The 23,298-nt window shown below is 38.6% G+C and overlaps 6 protein-coding genes across 8 annotated transcripts; 2 read left to right on the top strand and 4 right to left on the bottom strand.

Annotated features, from left to right (window-relative positions):
- The first annotated feature begins 293 nt into the window (after positions 1 to 293).
- On the top strand, positions 294 to 1,084 carry LOC112175505 (DPH4 homolog). The gene is made up of 2 exons (XM_040511402.1): positions 294 to 441; positions 539 to 1,084. The coding sequence occupies exons 1-2, from the start codon at positions 400 to 402 to the stop codon at positions 1,082 to 1,084; spliced, it is 588 nt and encodes a 195-aa protein (XP_040367336.1). The 5' UTR covers positions 294 to 399.
- A 1,272-nt stretch (positions 1,085 to 2,356) lies between these two features.
- Positions 2,357 to 5,490, bottom strand: LOC112180330 (eukaryotic translation initiation factor 3 subunit B). Its single transcript, XM_024318858.2, has 4 exons — positions 5,303 to 5,490; positions 4,954 to 5,194; positions 3,951 to 4,094; positions 2,357 to 2,753 (listed from the first exon to the last, which is right to left on the bottom strand). Exons 1-4 carry the CDS (start codon positions 5,488 to 5,490, stop codon positions 2,586 to 2,588), a joined length of 741 nt encoding a protein of 246 aa, XP_024174626.2. The 3' UTR covers positions 2,357 to 2,585.
- Positions 5,491 to 6,092: 602 nt separating this feature from the next.
- LOC112180331 (vacuolar protein sorting-associated protein 55 homolog) lies at positions 6,093 to 9,843 on the bottom strand. Its single transcript, XM_024318859.1, has 5 exons — positions 9,651 to 9,843; positions 7,051 to 7,182; positions 6,899 to 6,938; positions 6,655 to 6,736; positions 6,093 to 6,546 (listed from the first exon to the last, which is right to left on the bottom strand). Exons 2-5 carry the CDS (start codon positions 7,147 to 7,149, stop codon positions 6,354 to 6,356), a joined length of 414 nt encoding a protein of 137 aa, XP_024174627.1. The 5' UTR covers positions 7,150 to 7,182; positions 9,651 to 9,843; the 3' UTR covers positions 6,093 to 6,353.
- A 5,705-nt stretch (positions 9,844 to 15,548) lies between these two features.
- On the bottom strand, positions 15,549 to 16,882 carry LOC112177792 (transcription factor MAMYB). The gene has a single exon (XM_024316047.2). It carries the CDS (start codon positions 16,850 to 16,852, stop codon positions 15,902 to 15,904), a length of 951 nt encoding a protein of 316 aa, XP_024171815.1. The 5' UTR covers positions 16,853 to 16,882; the 3' UTR covers positions 15,549 to 15,901.
- Positions 16,702 to 20,647, top strand: LOC112177790 (pentatricopeptide repeat-containing protein At1g32415, mitochondrial). 3 transcript variants are annotated; one of them, XM_040511108.1, is made up of 3 exons: positions 16,702 to 16,905; positions 17,037 to 19,511; positions 19,952 to 20,647. In XM_040511108.1, the coding sequence occupies exon 2, from the start codon at positions 17,170 to 17,172 to the stop codon at positions 19,249 to 19,251; it is 2,082 nt and encodes a 693-aa protein (XP_040367042.1). In that variant the 5' UTR covers positions 16,702 to 16,905; positions 17,037 to 17,169; the 3' UTR covers positions 19,252 to 19,511; positions 19,952 to 20,647. The 3 variants fall into 3 exon arrangements, with proteins under 3 accessions (XP_040367042.1, XP_024171814.1, XP_024171813.1); XM_024316046.2 differs by lacking the exon at positions 16,702 to 16,905 and having other exon boundaries at positions 16,942 to 19,511; XM_024316045.2 differs by lacking the exon at positions 16,702 to 16,905 and having other exon boundaries at positions 16,942 to 19,511; positions 19,930 to 20,647.
- Positions 20,648 to 20,815: 168 nt separating this feature from the next.
- LOC112177793 (expansin-like B1) lies at positions 20,816 to 22,583 on the bottom strand. The gene is made up of 5 exons (XM_024316048.2): positions 22,376 to 22,583; positions 22,171 to 22,277; positions 21,812 to 21,993; positions 21,553 to 21,685; positions 20,816 to 21,215 (listed from the first exon to the last, which is right to left on the bottom strand). The coding sequence occupies exons 1-5, from the start codon at positions 22,521 to 22,523 to the stop codon at positions 21,012 to 21,014; spliced, it is 774 nt and encodes a 257-aa protein (XP_024171816.1). The 5' UTR covers positions 22,524 to 22,583; the 3' UTR covers positions 20,816 to 21,011.
- Positions 22,584 to 23,298: the final 715 nt, after the last annotated feature.

The raw sequence follows: 23,298 nt of genomic DNA, 5'->3' as shown, positions 1-23,298 counted from the left end.
CGAAAACCCATCTTCTTTAACAACACCATGCCAACTTCACTAAACACACACTCGAATTTCGCTTTCGAGCTCCTGGGCCATCTCTGCCTCCACAATGGGAAGGTTATTAACCACGATCACACTCCCAAACTCAATATTGGGGAAGAAACCATTGTCATCGTAAAACACTTCTTGGCATTCACTGTGAACCATAAAAACGAATAAAACCCAGTCACGACCCAACTCTACCGTTTTTTTTTTTTTCCAAACCTAAAAAACCCAGCCCAAAAATTCACTTTCATACTTACATATTTGTTAACTTTGAGTCTCCCCGTCGCCCGACTTTGAGACCTGTCCGCCGAAAGCAGAGAGAGAATTTGGTATTCCACGATTCCGGCCCTGTCTATTTCACCGGTGGCAATGTCTCCAGATCGGAAACTCGAGCATGTCGCCGTGAGATGGGTGAGCTTGCTTCACTTTCATCCTTTCGGTTTTACTTGAATTTCTGCATGACTCGTTTGTAATTTGGTTGAATCTGGTTCTAAAGTTAGTCTGATAGCAAGCAGAGCTCCCCACCATGGTGCTTAGCAATAACTTCATTCGCGAAACTCACTACGACATACTATCTGTGAAGGAAGATGCAAGCTATGAAGATATCCGAACAAGCTACAGATCTGCCATCCTTAATAGTCATCCTGATAAACTACAACCTACATCCGAGTCAGGAGATAGATTCTTGAAGGTGCAAAAGGCTTGGGAAATCCTCAGTGATTCGAGGTCTCGTGCACTTTATGACAACATGCTAATAGCTTCTAGATATGACACTTTTGTAGCCGATGATATCAGCTTAGAAGACGTGATGGCTGAAGATGCAGGAGACGTCATTCAACTCTTTTACCAGTGTCGATGTGGTGATTACTACTTCGTTGATTCTTCGGAGTTGGAGAAAATGGGGTATGCTTTGTTAAGAGATGGTAGCAAGCTATGTTTTGAGGCACAAAATGCTTTGCCAGCATCACTGGTCCTTCCTTGCGGGTCTTGTTCTTTGAAAGTTCGTATATTGATCAAGCCAGACGATTTTGTTTCTATTGATCATCATCACTGAATGTGGTGATATGTTTAATTATTTAGCTTGAAAGGCTGTAAATACAAAATCCGGCAGAATTTCGAATGGTTTTTTTGTCACCATTCAAACAATGTGATAAAAGGATGATGATGAAGATGAGGATTATAACTTCTAAGGCCTTGTGGAATGTAAAACTCTCCCATTAATAACCATGTGAAAGGTGAAATTTGACTTATAAGCCTCTAATATGGTGAAAAAGATTTAACCCATTGCTTAGTCCTTTTTCTTTCCTCAGCTGAAAGAACATATGCGTGCTCGTCCAAAGGAGAGCAAGAATGCCAAAGGAACCCTCCAAAGTTGTTCTGTTTCTTTTACTGCATCTAATTTCTACTCTCTTCTTTTTTCCCATGTTACTTGAGCGTAATGACACACCTGTAAATATGTAATACTAATTTCGGAAAAAAAACACAAGGCCAACCATTTATTTTCCTTGCAACTACTATAGTGGGATAGGGAGTGGAAATCCTGTTAGTTATATATGGTTCTTCCCCAAATCCAAATCCCCGCGCCTTTTCACTTTGAAAATTTAGACAGAGCCTTGATGATGAATCTCCAATTAAATTCGGCAATTACTGCAAATTAAACAGAGTGAATCATCATCATCGTTTCTATAAGGGCAGCAGGACAGCACAGTATTACTTCTATTATGTTAGATTACTGCTCTTATTGCTGTGCTTGTTGTTTTGGTTTAGATGTTTCTTTGGCACGTTTACTTACTTGGAATGAAAAATAATCATGAATCGGAGACAACTAGAATGGGAGAGAAAAAAGGAATCGGTATTGATTCCGGAGGAGTTAATTTCTAAACCCATCTCCCCCCTTCGTAATCAAATTCCTGAGTATTCAGAAATTGATTCCTTATAAGGAGGTGAGACCTACACCTATTCCGATTCTTTCATGTGTTAGTAAACACATAAATACTTTTACCCAGAATCGGAAACATATGAATGATTTTACCCCGTAATCGTTCCCTCCCATTCCAGAGTAAGTAAACGTGCCCTACCATCAGAAGCAAAAGAATTAGCTATGCTAGCTGCTTTCAATGTGACGAGCCTTGGTGCAAAAGCAGATGGTCAAAAACGATGACAGCAATGTGCGCATCTCAATCTCAATTCTTTCCATCTCAGTTTCCTTTGATGAATGATGAATCCCTAAAATGTGCACATTATACATAAATTCCTTCACTTTCTTTTTTCTTGAATTCTCCATCATGTCGTTGATTATCAGATGTCAAAAGGAATTGAAGAGCTATTTGTCCTTCCGATAATAAAAAAAGGAGGATACTAGTTTTCAATATTGATGGCACAAACTGCATAACAGCATCCTTACAAGAATACAATCATTTCCTACTAGTGGAGGCAGGTCAAATGTTCCAAAGAGTGTTGGAAAGTTTGTAATCAGATCCAGCACAAGACAAAATGAGCATTTGTAACCTAATCAGTTCCACCGCATATCCCCATTAGGAATTGTGATCATATTTCTATTCAATGACTTCCCTAAATTCCTCACTGCTCATATAATTGTCTTGCTCACTCCACTGCATTATGTCATCGTGGTCATCTGCACTAGTTTCATCACTATGAACGGGTTCTTCGTCTTCCTCTGTTACAGGACTAAGCAAGGAAGGAGACCCTGGATACCTTGAGGACTGCAGCATAAAAGAGTAAATATCTGAGCAACGAATACTTCAAACATAAATTTGCTAGCAGAAACGCCAATGATCAAATCTGGCAAACAATTGTCCGATGATGCAGCATAATATCAGTTGAAGCACCAAGCAACATAAGAATGGTTCAATGGAATCTGTAGTGATTTGCAGAGACTGAATCCTCTGTTAAGTGAGGATCATTTGAGCAGATAAAAATAGACCATCAGAAAGTTATGATGCATCTAACACATTCCGCCAACATAAGAACTCAAGATACTAGATGAATGCATTATTGTAATTGGTACATGGCAATAGAAGATCCCACATATTAGAGACTAAGTATCAGTATTTCATGCTCCAATCCCTTCATGAATCAAAAAAATACAGCATGATAAAGGTGGTGTGAGATGTGATAAGATGTTCAGAATAATTTAGATCCTGAAGAACACTAACCTAAGCAATTATTTAGTATTGCCACAGGTGACCACCTCTTGCAGTGAGTTGGACTATTCAGATGTTTTTTGCCATTGGACTTAACAGCACAAGGTGTCAGGACTCAGGAGTCAAGAGACTATTATGGTGAAAATAAGTTGAGATAACAGGAATCACTAGTATAGTTGGATGGTGGGCCACTTAACTGCCTTATGGAAGAGCTATGAACTTAAACTGCATAATGATGCAACTACGGGAACAATCTTGTTTGTAGCACACTAATGACATGGCAAGTTGTAAGTGGTCTCTAATAATGTGAAGCCAAAGTAAACAGCTTGTTGGATCTAGTAGTTACTGTTTTACCAATACTTTTTGTTCATGCTATTCTCAACTCAATGACGAGACGTGCTACCAGAAATTAATATATATATATATATATATATATATATATATATAAAAGAAACGAAAGGAAGTTGATTTACTTCGTGAAAGAAGGTAAGAAAAACACTTTTTTAACATGAAATGTAAAATGAAATGTCTCAATGAGTCTGCTTGTTCTCCTTTAGTTGAAGTTTATTATAGTATGCATACATTTCAACATACACAAGAGAAAGTAGATGGAATTTAGTATTAAATAACATGATAAAAATCATAAGAAACATTACTACTTGCTAAATCTAACAAGGACGGGATGATAGACAATATAATGGAAAAACAACTCAAAAATATAAAATTCAAAAAATACAATGTGATTGCGAAACTTACCCCACAAAAGGATGCATTAGTCTCTAAATAAGTCCCCATGTCAGGGGTAGCAACTACACTGCCAAAGGCATCATAGAGGCTTACTGACAACTTGCAGTTACCAAACTTGTATCCATCTCTCGTGCTCCTAGCAAGTGCGGCTTCCTACAAAGGCAATCATCAAAAGATGAGATGCTATTACACAAGATAATGGCCCAAACTTTATAAACGAATAAACCAACTAATATCACCCCTTCATACTAGTTACTGTTACTATCAAACACTATCATTGGCAAATCAAGAGGACTTGGATAACCATATCGAGTGCATGTGCTCTGATTTGTTAAACTCACCCAAACACATTTACAGCAACAGAGCTATACCATTTTTCCCATTAATGAAAGACACAGATGTTGCATATGCTATGAGTCAAAATTCCAAGACAGCAAGGACAAGCTTTCCACTTGGATGCATAAAAGATCCTTAACCTCAACATCATACAATGATCAATAGACCTGACTACACAAAACAGCTCACCTACGCCAAAGAGAACTAAAGAGACCATGTTGCATTCTAATTCCTAGATGAATGAGGAAAACTGATTTTACCGAAACTAAGAGGAAACTGAAGACTAACAAGAAGCCTAAAACCATTCCTTGTTTCAAAATTCATTTTGTTTTTATTTCATCCATTCTCCAAGAAACAAAGATAATATACACTCAAAATCATTCCCCATTCCCTGTCTCGAGGAAAATGGAGTTTATGAACCCTGCGATGTTCTAGGCTCTACACTCATTTCCAAGTTTTCATATACAATCTGATAACTATAACCTGTGTAGTCCACAATATGTAAAATGTTTAGTCTATGCTACAAAAACTAAACCCTTGCATCCCTGTGAATTCTTTCACAACTGGGTTATCAAATTCAAGAAAAAACAAAAACCATAAAAAATTCAGTGCATTACACTAAACAAACCCAAGAAACAATTGAAACTAAAACAGAGCATAGGAATAAAGCAACTACCTGACGAGAATTAAACTCTATGAAACAATGACCCAAGGTTTCTTGGCTGCTGGGATTCACAGGCATCGAAAACCCATCTTCTTTAATAACACCAACTTCACTAAACACCACCCGAATCTCGCTTTCGAGCTCCTGGGCCATCTCTGCCTCCACAATGGGAAGGTTATTAACCACGATCACACTCCCAAACTCAATATTGGGGATGAAACCGTTGTCGTCGTAAAACACTTCTTGGCATTCACTGTGAATCAAAAAACAAATCAATTATAAATGGAATACGAGTTTGGAGTTTGAAGTCGCAAAGTTGAGGAACTGAAGAAAAAAGGAAGAGTCTTTTGTGTTGGGGTACCTGAAATTAAAGTGAGGTGGGTGTGCAGAGTTCAAGTCTATGGAGGAGAATTGGATACCGAGCTGCTCGGCCTTGGCTTCCATGTCTTCCATGGTGGCGCTGTCTACTGTCATGTTGGTGCTTTTGCTTTTTGGGATGGAGAGTTGGAGACTAGTCCTGTTGCTTTTGTAGGATGCCAAAATTCCCATTCAAGGATGTTTTATTTTGGGATATTTTACATATTAACTTTACAAAATACAGTATGTCTTCAAGTATTTGTACTGAATATACAATTGCTATACGGTTTTTAATACCATCTCCAAACAGTTGGCAGAGGGCTATAGCCGAAACTATGATTACAACCCGAACTAAATTGGTCAAAGTTGAGAGCTAAAGATCATGGTTACAATCCGAACTAAATTGGTCAAAGTTGAGAGCTGAGACTGGAGAGAATATATTCATGTTTTCTTCGTCTTTCGATGACGACCCAAATTGAATACATTCTCTCCATTTTTCGATGATGAAAAAGCTATGACATCTAGAATAAGAGTAGGCAATTGCAAGGAATATACCATCGATAAGTAGATTCGAGTTTCCTTCACATCCACCCAGAATTCGGTCGATCACCCTAAACCTCACCTAAGGATGAAGTTGGACTCACCCATGGTTATGTTACTATTGCATTTTTGCTTTAACTTAAGCTCATTTCAGTGATTTCACCATGATGGGCAAGCTTAATGCTAAGCAAGCACAACATGCTTCAAGGCATTGGGTTCACTTGCAACCCTGTTTTAAGAACATTCACAGTTCATACTAGAAAATGTGACCAGAAAAAGGCACCTTACTCTGTCAATACAATAGACCCCATAGTTTGTTATGAGAGGTCAAAACATGTAATATTCAAAACCCCACTCAAATACATGGACAAAGAATCAAACCGAAAATGTTTTCTGAATCTATAACAGGCTTATAGTGGTGATCATCGCACACAAACAGATACAAATGCCCTATATTCCTATTGCAACCTATGACACCTTTACAGAAATCTGGTGATCTCCTAGAGAGCCATATCTCAGATTGAACTGTAGCTGTCGTCTTCATCTGACCGTATGTAACACATTATTGCAAGTACAAATACAAAAAAGGATGAGAGCTCCAAGGCCAGGGCTCCCCAACCAATAACACCAGCGTGTTTTAAGATGGCTGGTATTGCAATGCTTCCAATGGCTGAAGCTCCAGTCATGAACTTGGTTACATTAACCCAGCTGTTTCATCAGTTGTTAGGAAGAAAGTACGAAGCTGATTAATGCTGATGCAGCTTTAAACTACAAAATATATGTTTCAGCTAATCAGTTCAAAAGAAAAAGAAGTACCTATTATCAGATTCCTGGAAAACAGACAAATCAGTTCCCACGAAGAACAGCAACGGCATCGGAAGAAGCACATACATTATTACTGCAAGAGAGCAATGTAATTACTAGACCATATGAAAATCATTGAGCAACTACAAAAAGGAAGTTCTTGCAACCTTATCCTCTAGAGGGGATGAAGTTTTAAAAAATATCATTTTCTCAATGACATGAGAAAACTTAAAGATACAGAAGTTCAGTTCCTTACCAGTTAGCATCGGCCACCAATTATTGTACAAAGCACATGCCTGCCTCAAAACACATGACATGAGACCATAGTATTGATAATGACCTTGGAACTAATACAGACTCAACAGTTACATTTAACTCGAGCAAATAGAAAAGAGAACAAGGACCCACCAAAATTTGCAATACAATCCCTCCAGATACCAAAATTGCCAAGAAAGCAAGTTTCCCAGATTGAAAGCAAAGCCGTAAATAGCGTGGTAAGTCAGCCATCAAGTACTTCCCTCACCTCATAGATTGGAAAAACTGAAATTGTGAAGTGATTACAGTTATTACAGCGGCCATATTCTGGAAGCCGGGAAATTCAAATAACAAAAAGCAGTCCATTGAGATTAGAAAGAGCTAACGACGTTCAAGAAGTCTTATGACTCTCCACAATGATCAATAAAACTGAGGAAGAGACTCATATACATATTTTCATTTACTTCACATTTAACAAATGACATCCTATTCAAGCCATGTTTGAGGCAAAATCACAGTATAAGCCACACGTAGAAAAGCCATGCAAAATAGGAGTCACATCCACTTGAATGTAACTTAATGTGAAACAGAAGTCATGGCTTGTAAACTGACATATCACCACACTGGACTTAATTATTATAATGGTAAAGAAAAGAATTGTAGCAGCCAGGAAATGATTATTTGTTTGTCAGCATACAAATGACTTTGACTATTCATACTTCCATGTGATACAACTTCATATGACTAAAACATCACTACAAAGCAGCTGTATACACTGCATTGAAATTGGACAAAGGGAAAAGTTCTTCTGTGTGCACAAAACAATTAATAGATACTTTTAAATAAATGGACTCAATGTCGGGTTTAAGTGTATTCTCCACCACAATCTAAATATAGTTTTTTTTTCTTGTTAAATTGAGGTTGACTGATAGAAGAATAACAGCTGCCTCTTATTCACCACAAATTGAGAGGCAGACTAAATAACTAAATAACTAAATAACTAAATAACTAAATAAGGAGAAACGACTCAAGAGGGAAAATGTTCAAAGACATTTAGTGACAATTAGGAGGCTCCAATCTAACTACTCTAGACACTCTTTCTTTGGATATGGCTAACGTTGTACCATTGCGGACAAAGGAAATACAAACATTTCTAAGAAGCTGACTTCTTGCACATTTTTCAAGTTAAATATTTTTATCAGTAAAGCAAAATGATTTGTTATTTAATGGAGAATGTGCCCAGAGATTGGTACTTTAAGGTACCTACCCTGCTATTTGCTGGTGCTTCCTATCTCCTAGAGATTTAAGCTTTGGCTGGAGGCCCTAGTTCCAAGCTCAGACCTGCAAAGTGGGGTGGTGTGATTTCCGGGTATCAAAGGATATTGGGTGAGGAGGTGGTATCGACTTGAGACCTCTTCCAACAAAGTGGATAGAGATACAACTAGACACAAGATAATTGGTAAGAAATGATTAAATTAATTGGAGAAACTCTACATAACTGTTATTGCGCTAGTTGTTATGAGAAAATGTTGGGATTAATACAGAAAATATGCATTCATGTTTCAGGAATGAGAGTGTTGAGACGAATGATAAGAGTGACTTAAAAGATTAACCTAAAAAGCCTTTATTATAGAAACATTAGGAATCAAATCTAATTGACCATTTATAATGTAGACAGCTGAATGCATGGAAAAGACCAAGAGACCAACCAGAAATGACATGAGAACTAACCTGAAAGACTAAAATTTGAATGTAATAGGAGGTGTTACATATGAAGAAAAGAGCAAAGGATTGAGCTGATCCCATTTGATTGGTACAATGTTACGACAATGAAATTATAACTTCTAAGGTAAATTGATGATGTTCCTTGCATTGACTCGAGTATTCTGACATCTAAACTGACCCTTATGTGTTCACTCAATCTCTTCATCTCCAAAGGCCATTCGATACATTTAGTGCATTAATTCTTTCACTAAGGGAGATTGATGATGTTCCTTGCGTTGACTCAAGTATTCTGACATCTAAACTGACCCTTGTGTGTTCAGTCAATCTATTCATCTCCAAATGCCACTAGATACATTTACTGCATTTATTCTTTCACTATGAGCACAACTCCATACTTCTCTAGGAAACATTTTAAAAATATTTTACAACACCTAAAACATGGATCGCAAAATCTACAAATGCAGATCATTTGTTCCACGGAGCACTTCCATGCGCATATTGAGTCCAACTCTTGATGCGTGACGACATCGTCCACAATCAAACCATTCCTTGAATAACTTAAAAGAATTCCGATTTACGAAGCAGTTAAAGAAGTAAGTCGAGCAATAACATTCCAAACTTTAAGTAGAAACTAGGAGCAACTTTTCCTAACTGAAAATCAAGACTAACTTGGGAACATTGGAGCAGTTGGTATAAAGTTACTTAGATCAAGAAAAAGCCTTTCTTATACTTCTTGGGTGGTAAAAAGCCATGGAATCAATTACCCAATTGGAGCAAAGGAAATGAAATGAAGACAATTAACGACGAAAAAGGATGAATTTCAAAGCTCATTACAAACAAGAATTACTATCCACCCATCAAATCCAACAAAACCATCTGAATTCCAACCCCAACAAAAAAAAAAAAAACCAAAGCATTTCACAAAGTTTCTAATAAAGACTCGAAATTGTGAACTTTCATAGAGATTTCATCGCTCCAAAACACGCAGTTTGAATCTGAAAGATTTCATTTTGAAGAGGAAGGCGTACCAGAGGTGGGTTGGAGGTGAGAGCCCGAAACGCAGCGTTGGGAAACGCGTGGCTGGATCGGGAGATTGATGATGGTTGCTGCTGCTGCAATTCTACAGCAACATTTCCAGAAGAGACCAAGTAAACAGTTAGGCTAGGCAGCTCAAGAATGAAAACAAAGTTGGGAGTTTTGGAGTGGGAGTGCTGTGCCAGATATTATTATTATTACCCTTCTTTTCTGTTATTGATTGTGATTTATTATTATTAATTATTAATTCAGTAAGAAACAGAGAGGTAATACTATGTGAGGCATAGCAGGGGACTTTGGTACGTCCATGCTTCATGAATCATCATGATCTATTCATACCATTTGTAAAGTTTTCATTATTATGGGTGAAATTTACTTGATTTGATCAAAAAAAGAAGAAGAAAAAAAACACAGACCAAGAAAAGTATTGTTCGAGATACACGACGGCAGGAAAAATTTTACGAAAATTTCATTTCTTACAGGTACAACTAAAAAGAACAAAATTTTCGAAGAAATGAAAGTTTATCACATGCAAAGATGGTATCATAAAATTTGATCTAGAAGCAGCCACAAAGAAACCTTGCAAAGTACTAGCCTCGGCCGAAGCAGGCTGCCCTTAGGTATACAACTATACATAATTGCGGAAAAGGGCTTCCGGACCATATCTACGTATGCAATTGGTGTGAAATGGTAAATTTTGTTAATTTAAGCAATTACGTAATTAATTCCTTGAAAATGTGTGATTAAATTGAGGGGATGATGGACGATTGTGATTCTGTGGGAGTGTAATATGTGATCAACCGCAGTTGCATGAGATAACTAGTGAAAGTAAATTGTGGTTGGTAATCGAGTTTGAAAGACTAGTTCAGCGGCCAGTCAAGCTTGTAACCACCAGCAACCTTCCTTCACAAGAATCCGAATTTGAGGAAGAAAATGTAGTCTGCTCAAGGCACTCACATCAAGCACTCGCTGCAAGTTTTAAACTGCTCATTGGGATAGAACGTATGACTTGCCTTCAATGGTAAGGAGAGGTCTAGTCTATCACTATCTCGGGGTCCTTTTCTGTTCTATTTACCAAATTTGTTGCTATCAATAACAGTGCTAATAAGGGACACTCCAAAACGTTAGCTATGCAGTATTGTGCTAAATTGATTGGTGCCACATTTCATCAAATGGAGGGGTTATCGACATATAATGTTGTTGGGTAGAAAATAGAATCTGTAAAACGACTAGATACAATTTTGGAAACATTGGAAAGTCAATAAAATGCTGTGGCTTGGACAACTACAACAAACTGTGCAATGTAAATATCAGTACCCAACAAAGAAAATATCTTGCCCAATTCAATTCAGTCCATTCAAATGATAATAATCCACTCCGGTAATTTTCGTTTTAACAGTAGTTAACTAGTTACTGATTTAATCCATTGGAAATTCATTCTCTATAGTCTATATATACCTCAGCAGTGTTGCGCAATCCATTTCCCATTCCTTGGTGGCAATAATGCAAATATCTCCTTTGAATACCTGATCAATACTTGTGGTGGATTGAAGATCGAGCTGCAAGTCAAGTTACTGCATTGCACTGAATAGAAAAGGGTAAATAAAGAAAGAAGTTTCTGTATTAAAGGACACACCATTTAATAGTTGATGCATTGCTCTAATTGCATTTACAGCCTTATCAGTAATCACATTTCCCATACATATCACAAATCTCATTTATGAGTTGTCACTTGAGAATATTATCATGCAACTGGATAACGGATGCTACATTTCCTGGACACCCACATAGGGATGGCAATGGGGCGGGTTGGGGATGGGATCACAATACCATCCCCATCCCCGATGTCATTCTCTACCCCCATCCCCGCCCCAATCCCCAATAAAAATATATTGGGGATTCCCCGTCCCCACTGGGGACGAAGCCTCTAAACCCGCCACAAATCCTCAATAAGAATTTAATAAATAAAACATTTTTTTCTCATATTGCATTTTTTAAAATCAAAATCTACAACAAATAAATTTAAAACATGATTAAATTCATAAATCATAATTTAGTGAGTACAAAAGTCAAAACACCGTTAAAGTAAAGTAGTAAATGTATATATTTATTATTTATATTATAAAAAATAAATTAAAATATAATATATTGGGGCGGGTTTGGGGATGGGGATCACAATACCATCCCCGCCCCATCCCCAATCTTAGATAGCGGGGATTGGGGAGGTTCTGGTCTCCCACAAAAAAAACCCTAAAAGTTTAGAACGCGCCCCACGCGCGGAGAAAGGAGTCAAGAGAGGTTCTGTGCAATCTCTCCCGGCCGAACGCCGCCGGCACCCACGCCGCCACGTTCTGGTCCGGGAGAGGATGATGGTCTGGTTTCAATGCGAGGTTCTTTGGCAGAGGTTTGCTGCAGGTGTGGAACTGGGTGGCTCGATCTTGGTTTGGGCAGATCGATTCCGATCTGTTCTTCCCGGATCTTGGGCGAGAGCAGACGAGGTGCAGCGCGGGGGTGGCTCGCCAACTGGTGGCTCTGGTGGTTTCGATCTGTGCTGTGACTGGGATCTCCTGACATGGTTGGGGCTGGAAAAGTCTGGCTCTTTGTGGGATCCGGTTCCGGACGGTCGCCGGGTTTTGGTGGTTTACGACGTGGCGCGGCGGCGGGAGCGGTTGCCTGCTGCGTTTGCTCTTTGCTGGGGGAGGTGGTGTTTGGGCAGGGCCTCTGTTATTGGGCCTCTCTGGTGTTCCTTTGTTTCCAGTTGTTTAGGTTTTCATTGTTTGTTTACAGTTTTTGTCTTGTTGAAAATAAGTCCCTCCTTCTTTGAGCGAGGGTTTGGGTGTTTTAGTATAGGGTCGATGCCATTGTTCTGGTGTCATGGTCATTCTGCTGTGTCATGGTCTGGTCTTTTGTCGGTGCTTTTTGGTTATCAACGTGATGGTGAATCACCCTTACACGTGGTCTGGCGGTTTTGGATCGCGGTGTCCGAACGGGTGAAAACAGTTCATCTTAATGTTGGTGGCTGGGTTGTATCGGTATTGGTTTGGTTGTTACTCATTGTAGCTCGCGGGTATGAGCGTAAAATTTGGTTAGGGGTTGAGCCTTTTTGGCTCATGGAAGTCACTCATGTTGATGGTCCCATAACTACGGATCTAATGCTATGTAATCTGTTTGGTTATTAATGGAATTTTCTTCTTCTCAAAAAAAAAAGATAGCGGGGATTGGGGATCCCCATCCCCATTCCCCATTTGTCCCCAAATTCTCCCCCCATTAGGGGCGGGTATCCAATGGAGCTCCGCCCCGCTGGGGATTTTTGCCATCCCTACACCCACACAACAGACCTTCCCCCTCCCCCTCCCCCTCCCCTCACCTCACCTCACCTCATTCCCATCTATCTCCCAATCTGTTCTCCCTCCTCCACTTTCAACAACCACAATTATTCGCCATCTACACTTACGATCCAAACATCAATAGTTACTTACGATCCAAACATCAATAGTTACAAACTTACCATGAAACAACATCTCCAACTTAAAATGGTCAGCCATTCAGGTTCATGAACTTGAAGGAACATAAGCATGAAACAGTGGAAGAGAAACTTTTGCTAAATGAAATTGTTCAAGCTAGCTGATATGATGGCCAAATCAACTATTAAATCGAGATCACCATGTTTCATTTCCTATCAACTTACACACATCGTACGAAAAGCATTACTTGGTTTTCAATCTATGATGTTGATGACAGACCCAAATGTTCTACCATCTGGCTAGGTTTAAGAAGAAAACTACACGGTTCAAAAAAACCCACTGGATCTGTAATACAAGGTTCTGTAAAAAGCCAAGTAATGCCAAGACAAGCACATGAACTAAGGCCATATTTTATTTCTGCTATTCACAATGAAGATTTCCAAAAGAATCACACAACTTATCATTGGTATAACCAGTCCACTTTTAGTAACATGACTGAGAAAAACATCTCTTACCCCACCATTTCAGTAATTTTGAATTCTCACTATGCACTAGTTTCTTCGACTTCCAGATATAACCACTAACAGTCTAATTCATCAGACCAAACATAAACCCTAAATTACATGTTCACAAAGTGGCTTTATTTGGAAGATTGTCAAAAAACCTAGAACCTCTTCATGTACATGCCTAGTTATTTCATTATTAACAACTCAAGGATATTACATAGAGAATATAATCCCTTCTGTGTAATTCACAGAAATGAAGAGGCATGAAATGATTCAGAAAATATATGTTTTTATATCAACTATCAACTTTCATAGAAAATTACATTTTTCATGATTGCAGTCACAATTACTAGTCAAGGAAATATGATCTGACATCACTTATGAATTAAACAAAGACATTGATCTCTATTTAAAATATACAAACAAAGAAATCAATTACCTCCTCTAAGAAATGTGCATGCTGAATTCAAATGATTACACAATCTTTCATTGCTCCATCTGTCTTGAGTAGAAGGCTGCTCTGAAAACTCCTTTTCAATTCGGCCAATCTCTTCGTACAAGCCACATTTCACTTCCCTTGCAGAGCAGCCACAATGTTTCCCCTCCTCAACCAACTCTTGGTTCTCAGTTTTGATTTTCTAATCGCAAAGTAACAAGAATAGTGGAAGAGTAGGTTTTTAAAAAGATTGTTCAGACCAGTTGATGATCAACAGAGGCACATATGACCATAAATCAAGACCACCATTTTTTTTTTTATCTCCTCTCAATTTACTTGGTGCTTACAGTTCTGCATTCTCCAATTCGCATAGTATTGATTGGTTTTTTATCTACATCATTAATCAGTATGACATATCCCAAGGTTCTTCTAGTTGGTCACCTGGTTGGATTTAATGATAAAAGTCATAAAACAGACAGATACAAAATAACCCTTGGATTGGATGGATCATATTAAAAGTACTGCCAAGACTAGCAGAGTAGCCATATCTCATACATGAAAATCATTAAAAAGCAAATTCTCAAACTGTTCTAATGATTGGTAATTTCCAGTCCTTACTAGAGGAGCCATATCTTATACGTGAAAATCATTCAAAAAACAAATTCTCAAAATGTTCTAATGATTGGTAATTTCCAGTCCTTATCAATGCAATATTGTGCAAGACTATCCTAATATCACCACTGGTTATCTAATTCATCAGTGTTCTTTCTAACTTTCTCAAGTGAACCCCAAACAACAGGTTGACAATCTTCAAGGATAATACAAATCGTAAGTCAGTTAAAACCATTAAACAATCTTATCTCTATTTAAAGAATTGAAGCCATTCTATGTATTTCATATGAACGGTAACAATGAAAGATATTGATCAGTCTAGGTCATATGTGGAATTAAATCAAAATCACTATGTTCCAATTTTTATCAACTTAAACATATTCCTGATCTAAGCACTGCTTGGTTCTCCATTGTTGATCATAAACCGAAAAGGTTCTCCCATACGGATTAGGTATAAAGTAAAGCTACAAAACACAAATGATCATTGTACTTGCAATACAAGGTTCATATTAATAGCCAAGTACTGCCAAGAGGATCAAACGAGCTTTTTATCCAAAAAAAGAAGAAGAGCTAAATCCATCTTTTATTTCTGCCTTCGGTTCACCATAAAGAAGAGAACCACTAAACAGAACATTGGAGCAGTCTAGATATAACCGCTAATGGTCTATGGCCTGATGAATAAAATTCATAGTATTGATTGGTTTATTATCATTTACCGTTACGGCATAGTTTTAACTATAAAAGTTATAAAACTTATGGAAAATAATATAACCTTGGAAATGTAAATAGTACTGCATTACTCATATTTACTGCCAAGAAAAACAGAGGAGCTACGTCAAACTCCAACTGTATTTCATGTTCTAACCAATGCACTTGTTCTGAAGCCATTCCACACACTTCTTTTTATTTCTAGAATTTAAGCCATTCCATTTAGTTCATACAAATGATATTGGATGAAACACCCTATAAATAGATGCTTTTGCGTCAAAGCATGTAACTTGGTTTGTATTTGTAAAATTATTGAACATAAGACCAAAAATTTTAAACTAGTGCATTACATCTTTCATCATTTGTCATCGATTTACGCTATGAAACCGTCTATAACCGACTCAGACAAAGACCCTGATCTCAAATTCAACAAAAACAATAAAGAAATCAATGATTCATCAAAGTACCTCCTCAATTCCAAATCAAAATTGATCGGACAATCTTCCATTGCTCCAATTTTACTCTTCCGTAGCAGCCTTGGCGCTCCGAAAACCCTTCTTCAACTCAGCCACTCTCTTCATACAAGCCGCCTTTGTCTTCCCTGGCACAGCAGCTGCAATCTTCTCCCACCTCATCGACACCTCCTTCGGAAACGCCTTCAATGCATTAAGCAATGCAATGTCTTCAGTAGCAGCCCAACTAACCCCACCACTCTTGCCTTCAGCATTGCTCTCCTCCCCCATTTCCCGACTCTCACTCTCAATTTTCTTCTCATTGGGCTTCCTCTTCTTCAGAAACTCGGCATACGAATCCGAATCACTCACCTTCTTCTCCCCCAATTCCTTGGCCTTCTTGATCACGCTCTCCACCTTATGCCTCCCTCCAAATGCTTCAGCAATCACCTCCCACCGCCTCGGTTTCCCCACCGGGTTCTTCACCAGCTGCTTCTTCAAAATCTCCACATCCTCCTCAACCCAATCCCTCTCTTCCTCCAAAGCCCTAATTCCATTGCCATTGCCTCCCAAAGCCTCACTCTTTCTCTCTTCCCTCACATACCCATTACCCATTCCGGCCACCGGCGCCGAATCCACGCCGGAGTCATCAAACCGCCGCGGCTTTTGCCTCTTCTGCGATACCCTCTTCTTCGATTCATCTTCCACCTCCCCTGAAACCTCGGGGAACTCGACGATTGGGCCCTGACCGACCCTTATGTCACCGCCGGTGACCGAAGGAGGAGCGAATGGGCCGACGAGGATTGACAGAGCGACCCAAATCAGAAGCGATTGGTAGGGTTCCGATCCAAGAAAGAAGAAAGAGAGACCCAGCAAAACCAATGAGAGTAAAACAGTGAAGGCGATCAAGGGCTTGCTGAGATTCTTGTAATGAGGCTCGGCCGCTGTCGCCGATGACGTCACTGCTTTGGATTGGAAGAGGAACCTTGGCCTTGCGTCCTCGTCCAAAAACTCCATTTTTGAATCTGGGTCTGGATCTCAAACGCAGCACAGAAGGTTTAATAGGTCAGGTGAACGACGTCGTTTGAACTCAAAAGAAGTCAAAGTTGCTTTCTTTATTTAACCTCTAGCTCTTTTACGCCTAAAGCCGTTGGCTTTAGCTTTGTTTCGAATACTTACTGATGCGCGCCTTTTTTTACAGACCCGCCCAGTTTAGCCTATTCAAAACCGCAATCAGAGTTCCTTTTTATAGAACCCAGATTAGATTTCCTAACACCCAAAATGCAAAACTCACTTGTGATGATTCAAAGCTGCTTTACTATCTCTCACGACGTATGTTTCAAGATGCACGCCACCTGCTTGAGAAAATGCCTAGCAGAGATGTTCATGGACGGATTGTGCATTGGACTTGTTTGGTTACTAAGTACGCGAGAGGCGGTTGGGTCGATGAGGCTCGGGTGTTGTTTGATATTATTCCGGAGAGAAATGTGGTTACTTCTAATGCTATGTTGTCGGGGTATGTGCAGTCCGGGAGGTTGAGTGAGGGTTGTCAGTTTTTTGAGGAGATGCCGGAGAGGAATGTGGTGTCGTGGACTTCGATGCTGTGTGGGTTGGCTGGTGCGGGGAGGATTGAGGAGGCGAGGCGGTTGTTTGAGGAAATGCCAGAGAGGAATGTTGTTTCTTGGAATGCGATGATTGCTGGGTTGGTTAAGAATGGGGACTTGGAGGGAGCAAGGGAGGTTTTTGACCGGATGCGGATGAAGAATGTTGTTTCTTGTAATGCTATGATTGGTGGGTATGCGGAGCATTGTAGCATGGATGAGGCCAGAGCTTTGTTTGATGGGATGCTGGACAGGAATGTGATTACTTGGACTAGTATGATATCTGGTTATTGTAGGTCTGGCAATGTGGATGAAGGGTATGCTTTGTTTTGCAAAATGCCAGAGAGGAATGTTGTTTCTTGGACAGCCATGATTGGTGGCTTTGCTTGGAATGGATTTTATAAAGAAGCTCTATTGTTATTCCTTGAATGGAATGGGAACTATGAAACAAGACCAAATGGAGAGACGTTCATATCGCTTGTATATGCTTGTGCTGGTATTGGGTTGCCTCATCTTGGAAAGCAACTACATGCTCAGTTGATTGTCAACAATTGGGACCATGATGATTGTGATGGCAGGCTATCAAAGAGCCTCATTCACATGTACTCGGCCTATGGTGTCATGGATTATGCAGATTTTCTGTTTATGAAGCATTCAAATACTCGTAGTGTTCAGTCTTGTAATTCAATGATTAATGGTTACTTACAGATTGGGCAACTAGAACAGGCTCAGAATCTCTTTGACAGACTACCAATCCGAGACAAGATCTCTTGGACATCTATGATCACCGGGTATTTTAATGTTGGGAAAGTATCAAAGGCTTGTTATCTGTTCCAAATTATGCCAGATAGGGATGCAATTTCATGGACAGCGATGATTTCAGGGCACGTCCAAAATGAGCTTTTTGCAGAAGCCACTGATATCTTCTTTAAAATGCGTTCAGAAGGTGTTTCGCCTCTGAATTCAACATATTCAGTTCTTCTTGGAGTTGCTGGTGCAATGTCATATCTTGATTCTGGGAGACAGTTCCATGGCCTTCTGATAAAAACACATTATGAACTTGACTTGTTTATTAGTAACTCACTGATCTCTATGTATGCCAAATGTGGGGTGATAGATGACGCTTACCGTGCATTCTCAAACATGAGTTTGCGGGATTTGATTTCTTGGAATTCCATGATCATGGGGTTTTCTGACCATGGGAATGCAAATGAAGCTCTGAAGATCCTTGAAGCAATGGAACAATCTGGGGCTCCCCCGAATTCTGTAACTTTTTTGGGCATCCTGTCAGCATGTAGCCATGCAGGGCTAGTCCATAGAGGATGGGGGTTTTTTAATGCCATGAGTGATGTTTATGGAATTCAACCAGCTTCGGAGCATTGCATTTGTATGATTAATCTTTTGGGTAGAGCTGGGAAGGTAAGGGAAGCCCAAGAATTGGTTTGGAGGCTACCTTTCAAACCAGATCCTGCTGTTTGGGGAGCATTGCTTGGTATATGTGGGCTCGGTGAGACAAATGCCGAGGTTGCCAAATATGCGGCCAAACAACTCCTGGAGCTGGATCCCTTAAATGCACCAGCCCATGTGGTCCTTTGTAACATATATGCAGCAAATGGTATGCATATTGAGGAAAAATCACTGAGAAGGGAGATGGGGTTGAAAGGAGTTAGAAAGGTTCCTGGGTGCAGTTGGATTCTGTTGCAAGGGCGAGTTAATGTATTCCTCTCTGGAGATAAATTACACCTGGATGTTGAGGAGATGCTGTCAATCCTCTTTGGCACCATTGGTGAATCACAAAAACAGTTTAGTGTATGAGGAGTTGCAGACAGTACAGAGAAAGTGTCTACGTTAAATTTTACTTGGCCACATCATTGCATTTGGACTAGATATTAGAGGATATCACATCCTAGAAAGCACAATATTGACTTAACAAGCAATGGTGAATTAGAATGGGATTGGATTTAACTAATACTCGAGGTTTTGCCTTTATCTTGGACTAGTTTGTGGGATACCATATGACATTGCAGTTCAAAGCAGAAAGATCGGTGTGACACAGAATTGGCCCAGAATAGAGGGTAAACTTGCTCACCTTCTGATTTTCTCTCTCTCTTTGTTTTTTTTTTTTTTTTTGATTAAGTATTGTGACAGTAAAGTTAATCTATACCACTTTCCCATAAGAGTAAATTTGCCCAAAGTAGATGTATAGTGGAATCAGACATTCCAAACCTAGACTATACGTAAGAAAATGTAATTTAGTCATTATAAAACAGAGACAGTTCTTTCTGTTTTTCTTTTGGATGACAATGTGAAAGACATCCGTAAATTAATAATGATGCTTACAATAATCTTTCAGTACGTACAATATAACATACATAAATTCCACACACACACACACACACACACACAAGTATTTCAGTTATCTCATGCCCAGCAGGTATCTGAGAATCCTATTGATTTGGATGCCTATGGCGTACTAAATGTATGATCTAACAGGCCTGCTGATGAGAATGTGCAGGAACCCTCCCAGGTTTGCCTATACCAAGTGTGTCTTGAAGATTCTGGAAGGAAGAAATTATACTTGGTAGGAACATATGGAGTTGGTATGGGAATGTATTAGAGGTTGGTGTTGATGCTGAATTGTTTATTTTACTTGTTGAATTCACGTAAACCCACCAAGAAACCAGTGGTGCGTCCTATTTTATTGATTCATGAAGCAATATATACTTCCCGATTTCTGCATCTATATTAGTTCAAGATGACTCTTCATCTCCCTATTTTTGTCAGCATTGGCCATTTTCTGGTATGCTTATAAGAGTTCATAGTTATGTTGATTTTTATTTCTGAGTCTTTTACTTGCTTTTAAGTCTGTGATGAACCATTACATTTTGCTCGTACTTTGTAGCATTAACATGGTTAGCATGTAAATTTGGGTCTATTTTTGTATCGTAAGGACCTTATTTCTGTAGGAAATTTCAAAACTAAAGTCAGAAATTTTGTTATCTTCCAGATAAATCATGAGTAGAGTAATAGATGCCTCAACTCTTTGATCTCAGAAATCTGTGTGAGGATCGTGGATACATCATAAACTCAAATATCCATAAGCTTTTTCTTCCTTTTTTCCTCCTTCAAAATTTACGAATGCTATGATTTAAGCAGACATGTATGAAATCCTTGCAGTCTTAGTTGAGAAATTTTTAATTAGCTGTAGCAAAGACAGATTACCAAAAAGTAGGAAACATACCGTTTAAGAATAATGATAAACTAAGAATTCTGAAAAGTAAAGTTTATTTTTATAGTCCCATTTACAGCGGATATGCATCTTTCTGAAGTATAGAAGGAACTTACTGTATTAAAAGACTATGAAAAATTGATAATAGAATTTAGGTTGGAAATTACAAAATAATGTTTTCATTAAGGAATCCTGCTGATCTGCTAATCCTCTTATTCAAGCATATTTCTATTTGCAAAGAAAAACATTAATGAATGATGCAGAAAGATTACATAAAAAGAAATGACCGTTATACTCATAAATGAAGAAAAATTGATGGTCTATAACTATAGAATCTGCTGGATGTTTATATGTTAACTTGAACTCCCGAGTCATATGTTTGTCCAGCTTTCCAGTCTTGTGGTATGTTATTTACTGGAACAACCCAATTCTCATCACCATCATCATCACTGAATAACATCCTTATTTGCAGGGGTCCAGTTGGAGGTGAGTTAGTTGTCCAAACTGCTCCATAAGTCCGGTCCAGTAACTTACAGACAAAGTTTTCTGTCTGCAAATATTCAAAAATCGTCCAATTATATTATGAAGATCATGACATAAGAGTATATAAAGAAAGTGATGCTGATAAGAACAATAGGCTAAAAGGTAAGAAGATGATGAGTAACCAGAGTAGAAACTTTCTCCTTTGTTTTCTTTTCCTGGTTTAAACTATAACTGTGCTTGGGCTACAGCATGCAAGTGTTTACGGTGTTATAACAATAATCATTGTATGGAAAAAGTCAATAGTTGTTTTGGTTCATATAATGCTTGGATGATACCAAGTATTATCAAATAGTAATGATCGTATATAATGAGGACTATTACTTGTAAATAGTAAAATTAAATACCTCACAAAGCTGGACAGCTGTGATATCTTTCTTGCCTTGTTGGTACCATAGTACAAAAGCCAAATAATAAGGATAGTTACTGTTCTCATCGATCTTAATTGTGATATTTTTGTTGGGGTAGCTGCATGAAACACTGTTTGGGAAGGGAGTCAGAGAGACCAATACTTGAATTAGAAACCATCATCCTAATTAAGTCTACCACAAATTAAGAGCCAGAAGTTGATAGCTAGACATGTTGCTCCAGTATTTAGGCTCTTACCGTCTGTATTCAATATCAACTATACCAAGAGATAATAGAGAAGCAGCTGCATCAGTTGTTTGAGCCATCCGGGCAAACGCTCGTTGGCTGAGGATAAAGTCTGTGTGATCACTGCTGCCTGAATCTGTTATAACTATAGTTACTCCTTTGTCTGAGCAGTAGCCGCCGTTTGTGCACCTCACCTAGTGAGGATGAAGGAGAAAAGTTATCACCTCAAACAGTACACACACCATTGAGACTTGAGAATATAAAGATCATATTTTGGAATTCTATAGCCTTGCTTCACACTTTATTAAAAAACCCTGTATTACAGCACAGAAAAAGACACATCTCTAATCTTCATGGTTTAGCAGTCTTACCTGGTAACAAGCACCACATCCAACCCCCTTGCGATAGAGGTCAGAGGCTGCTGACACATCCCCACCATTAATTGTTGCTCCAAACGAACCGAACCCACATTCACCTCCTACAGTTCAATAGAAAAGGTATTAATAAGAAAAATCAAAATATGCTTTTCATTTTCATTTTTATTTTTTGTTCAAATGGAAGTTAAAATCTTCTTACTATCTGTTCCTTGTGTTTCAGAATTCGGATAATAAGCTGCTCGAGATTGAACAAAGCAGTCATTACAGGTTGCAGCCTTGCCGCCTAGTGTTTGTAAGAGAAGAAAAACAATGAAAAGGCACAAAGGTGATTGCAGACAGAAAGCCATTGTAGGACAGAAGATGAGCAAAATCAATGAGAGGTATAGCTGGAATGTTGCATGAAGCTAAATGGTTACACTAGTATTTAAAGTAACTATGAAGTGTATCTTGAATTTGGTAAACCTCACCAACTTTGACATTCTGCTGTTACTACGGTTCTCTCAGCTGCCTTCCTAGCTATTGGTTTGTTTACCTGATTTAGATTATTATTGTGGAAAACTTGTTTACAACTTTCTAAAAGTCGTCGTGAATGTGACTGCGATATATCTCCCCCTTTTGAATCTCTTGTATTAAATTACTAAAAGTCATCATTTTTTTTTTTTTTGAGAATGAGAAGGAGTCATTATTTAACCTGTATTCAAGTGTGAATCATTATAGTTACCAAATCCTAGTTGCAAAATCCAATGAGTGCATGCTCTATCTTTCTCTATTAGGCAGTCTTAAGACCGATAATCTCTTTTTCTCATATTTTGGTTGCTCTCCATTTGATTTTTCAAGTAAGAAGCAATAAAGCATGCATCTCGATAAGAACTTTTAGATGGGAAATATTTGATTCTTACAACGCGCGTAATTGAATTGTGTGTGCTGTTATTTGACCGTGGTAGGCATAGTTGAAACTGACTTTCGAAAACCAGAGAGAGAGGTCAGAATTAAAGAATGAGACCTTTGAATGAAATGAATGAATATGCAATGGATTTACTTGAAATAGAATTAGGAGGCAAGAGTTCGGTGTTTTTGCACTATGAAACCATATGTTACGCATCTATAATGTTCCCACGTAGT

The sequence above is a fragment of the Rosa chinensis genome, chromosome 7 (genome assembly GCF_002994745.2).
Source record: "Rosa chinensis cultivar Old Blush chromosome 7, RchiOBHm-V2, whole genome shotgun sequence".
In the NCBI taxonomy this organism is placed as follows: domain Eukaryota; kingdom Viridiplantae; phylum Streptophyta; class Magnoliopsida; order Rosales; family Rosaceae; genus Rosa; species Rosa chinensis.
This window is presented reverse-complemented; position numbering and strand designations above follow the sequence as displayed.

What these genes read in the sequence shown, in the direction of transcription:
- LOC112177790 (XM_024316046.2), top strand. Translation starts at nt 17,017, where the DNA reads ATGCGCGCCTTTTTTTACAGACCCGCCCAGTTTAGCCTATTCAAAACC.
- LOC112180330 (XM_024318858.2), bottom strand. Translation starts at nt 5,490, where the DNA reads ATGGGAATTTTGGCATCCTACAAAAGCAACAGGACTAGTCTCCAACTC. An exon ending in TAGAGTTTAATTCTCGTCAG is followed by an intron (nt 4,095 to 4,953) that starts GTAGTTGCTTTA and finishes TTGCCTTTGTAG; the next exon opens with GAAGCCGCACTTGCTAGGAG. An exon ending in CTAATGCATCCTTTTGTGGG is followed by an intron (nt 2,754 to 3,950) that starts GTAAGTTTCGCA and finishes TTTATGCTGCAG; the next exon opens with TCCTCAAGGTATCCAGGGTC.
- LOC112175505 (XM_040511402.1), top strand. Translation starts at nt 400, where the DNA reads ATGTCTCCAGATCGGAAACTCGAGCATGTCGCCGTGAGATGG. An exon ending in AGCATGTCGCCGTGAGATGG is followed by an intron (nt 442 to 538) that starts GTGAGCTTGCTT and finishes TTAGTCTGATAG; the next exon opens with CAAGCAGAGCTCCCCACCAT.
- LOC112177792 (XM_024316047.2), bottom strand. Translation starts at nt 16,852, where the DNA reads ATGGAGTTTTTGGACGAGGACGCAAGGCCAAGGTTCCTCTTCCAATCC.
- LOC112180331 (XM_024318859.1), bottom strand. Translation starts at nt 7,149, where the DNA reads ATGGCTGACTTACCACGCTATTTACGGCTTTGCTTTCAATCTGGGAAA. An exon ending in GGATTGTATTGCAAATTTTG is followed by an intron (nt 6,939 to 7,050) that starts GTGGGTCCTTGT and finishes GTTTTGAGGCAG; the next exon opens with GCATGTGCTTTGTACAATAA. An exon ending in TTGGTGGCCGATGCTAACTG is followed by an intron (nt 6,737 to 6,898) that starts GTAAGGAACTGA and finishes GCTCTCTTGCAG; the next exon opens with TAATAATGTATGTGCTTCTT.
- LOC112177793 (XM_024316048.2), bottom strand. Translation starts at nt 22,523, where the DNA reads ATGGCTTTCTGTCTGCAATCACCTTTGTGCCTTTTCATTGTTTTTCTT. An exon ending in GTTGATATTGAATACAGACG is followed by an intron (nt 21,686 to 21,811) that starts GTAAGAGCCTAA and finishes CTTCCCAAACAG; the next exon opens with TGTTTCATGCAGCTACCCCA. An exon ending in CAGCTGTCCAGCTTTGTGAG is followed by an intron (nt 21,216 to 21,552) that starts GTATTTAATTTT and finishes GAATATTTGCAG; the next exon opens with ACAGAAAACTTTGTCTGTAA.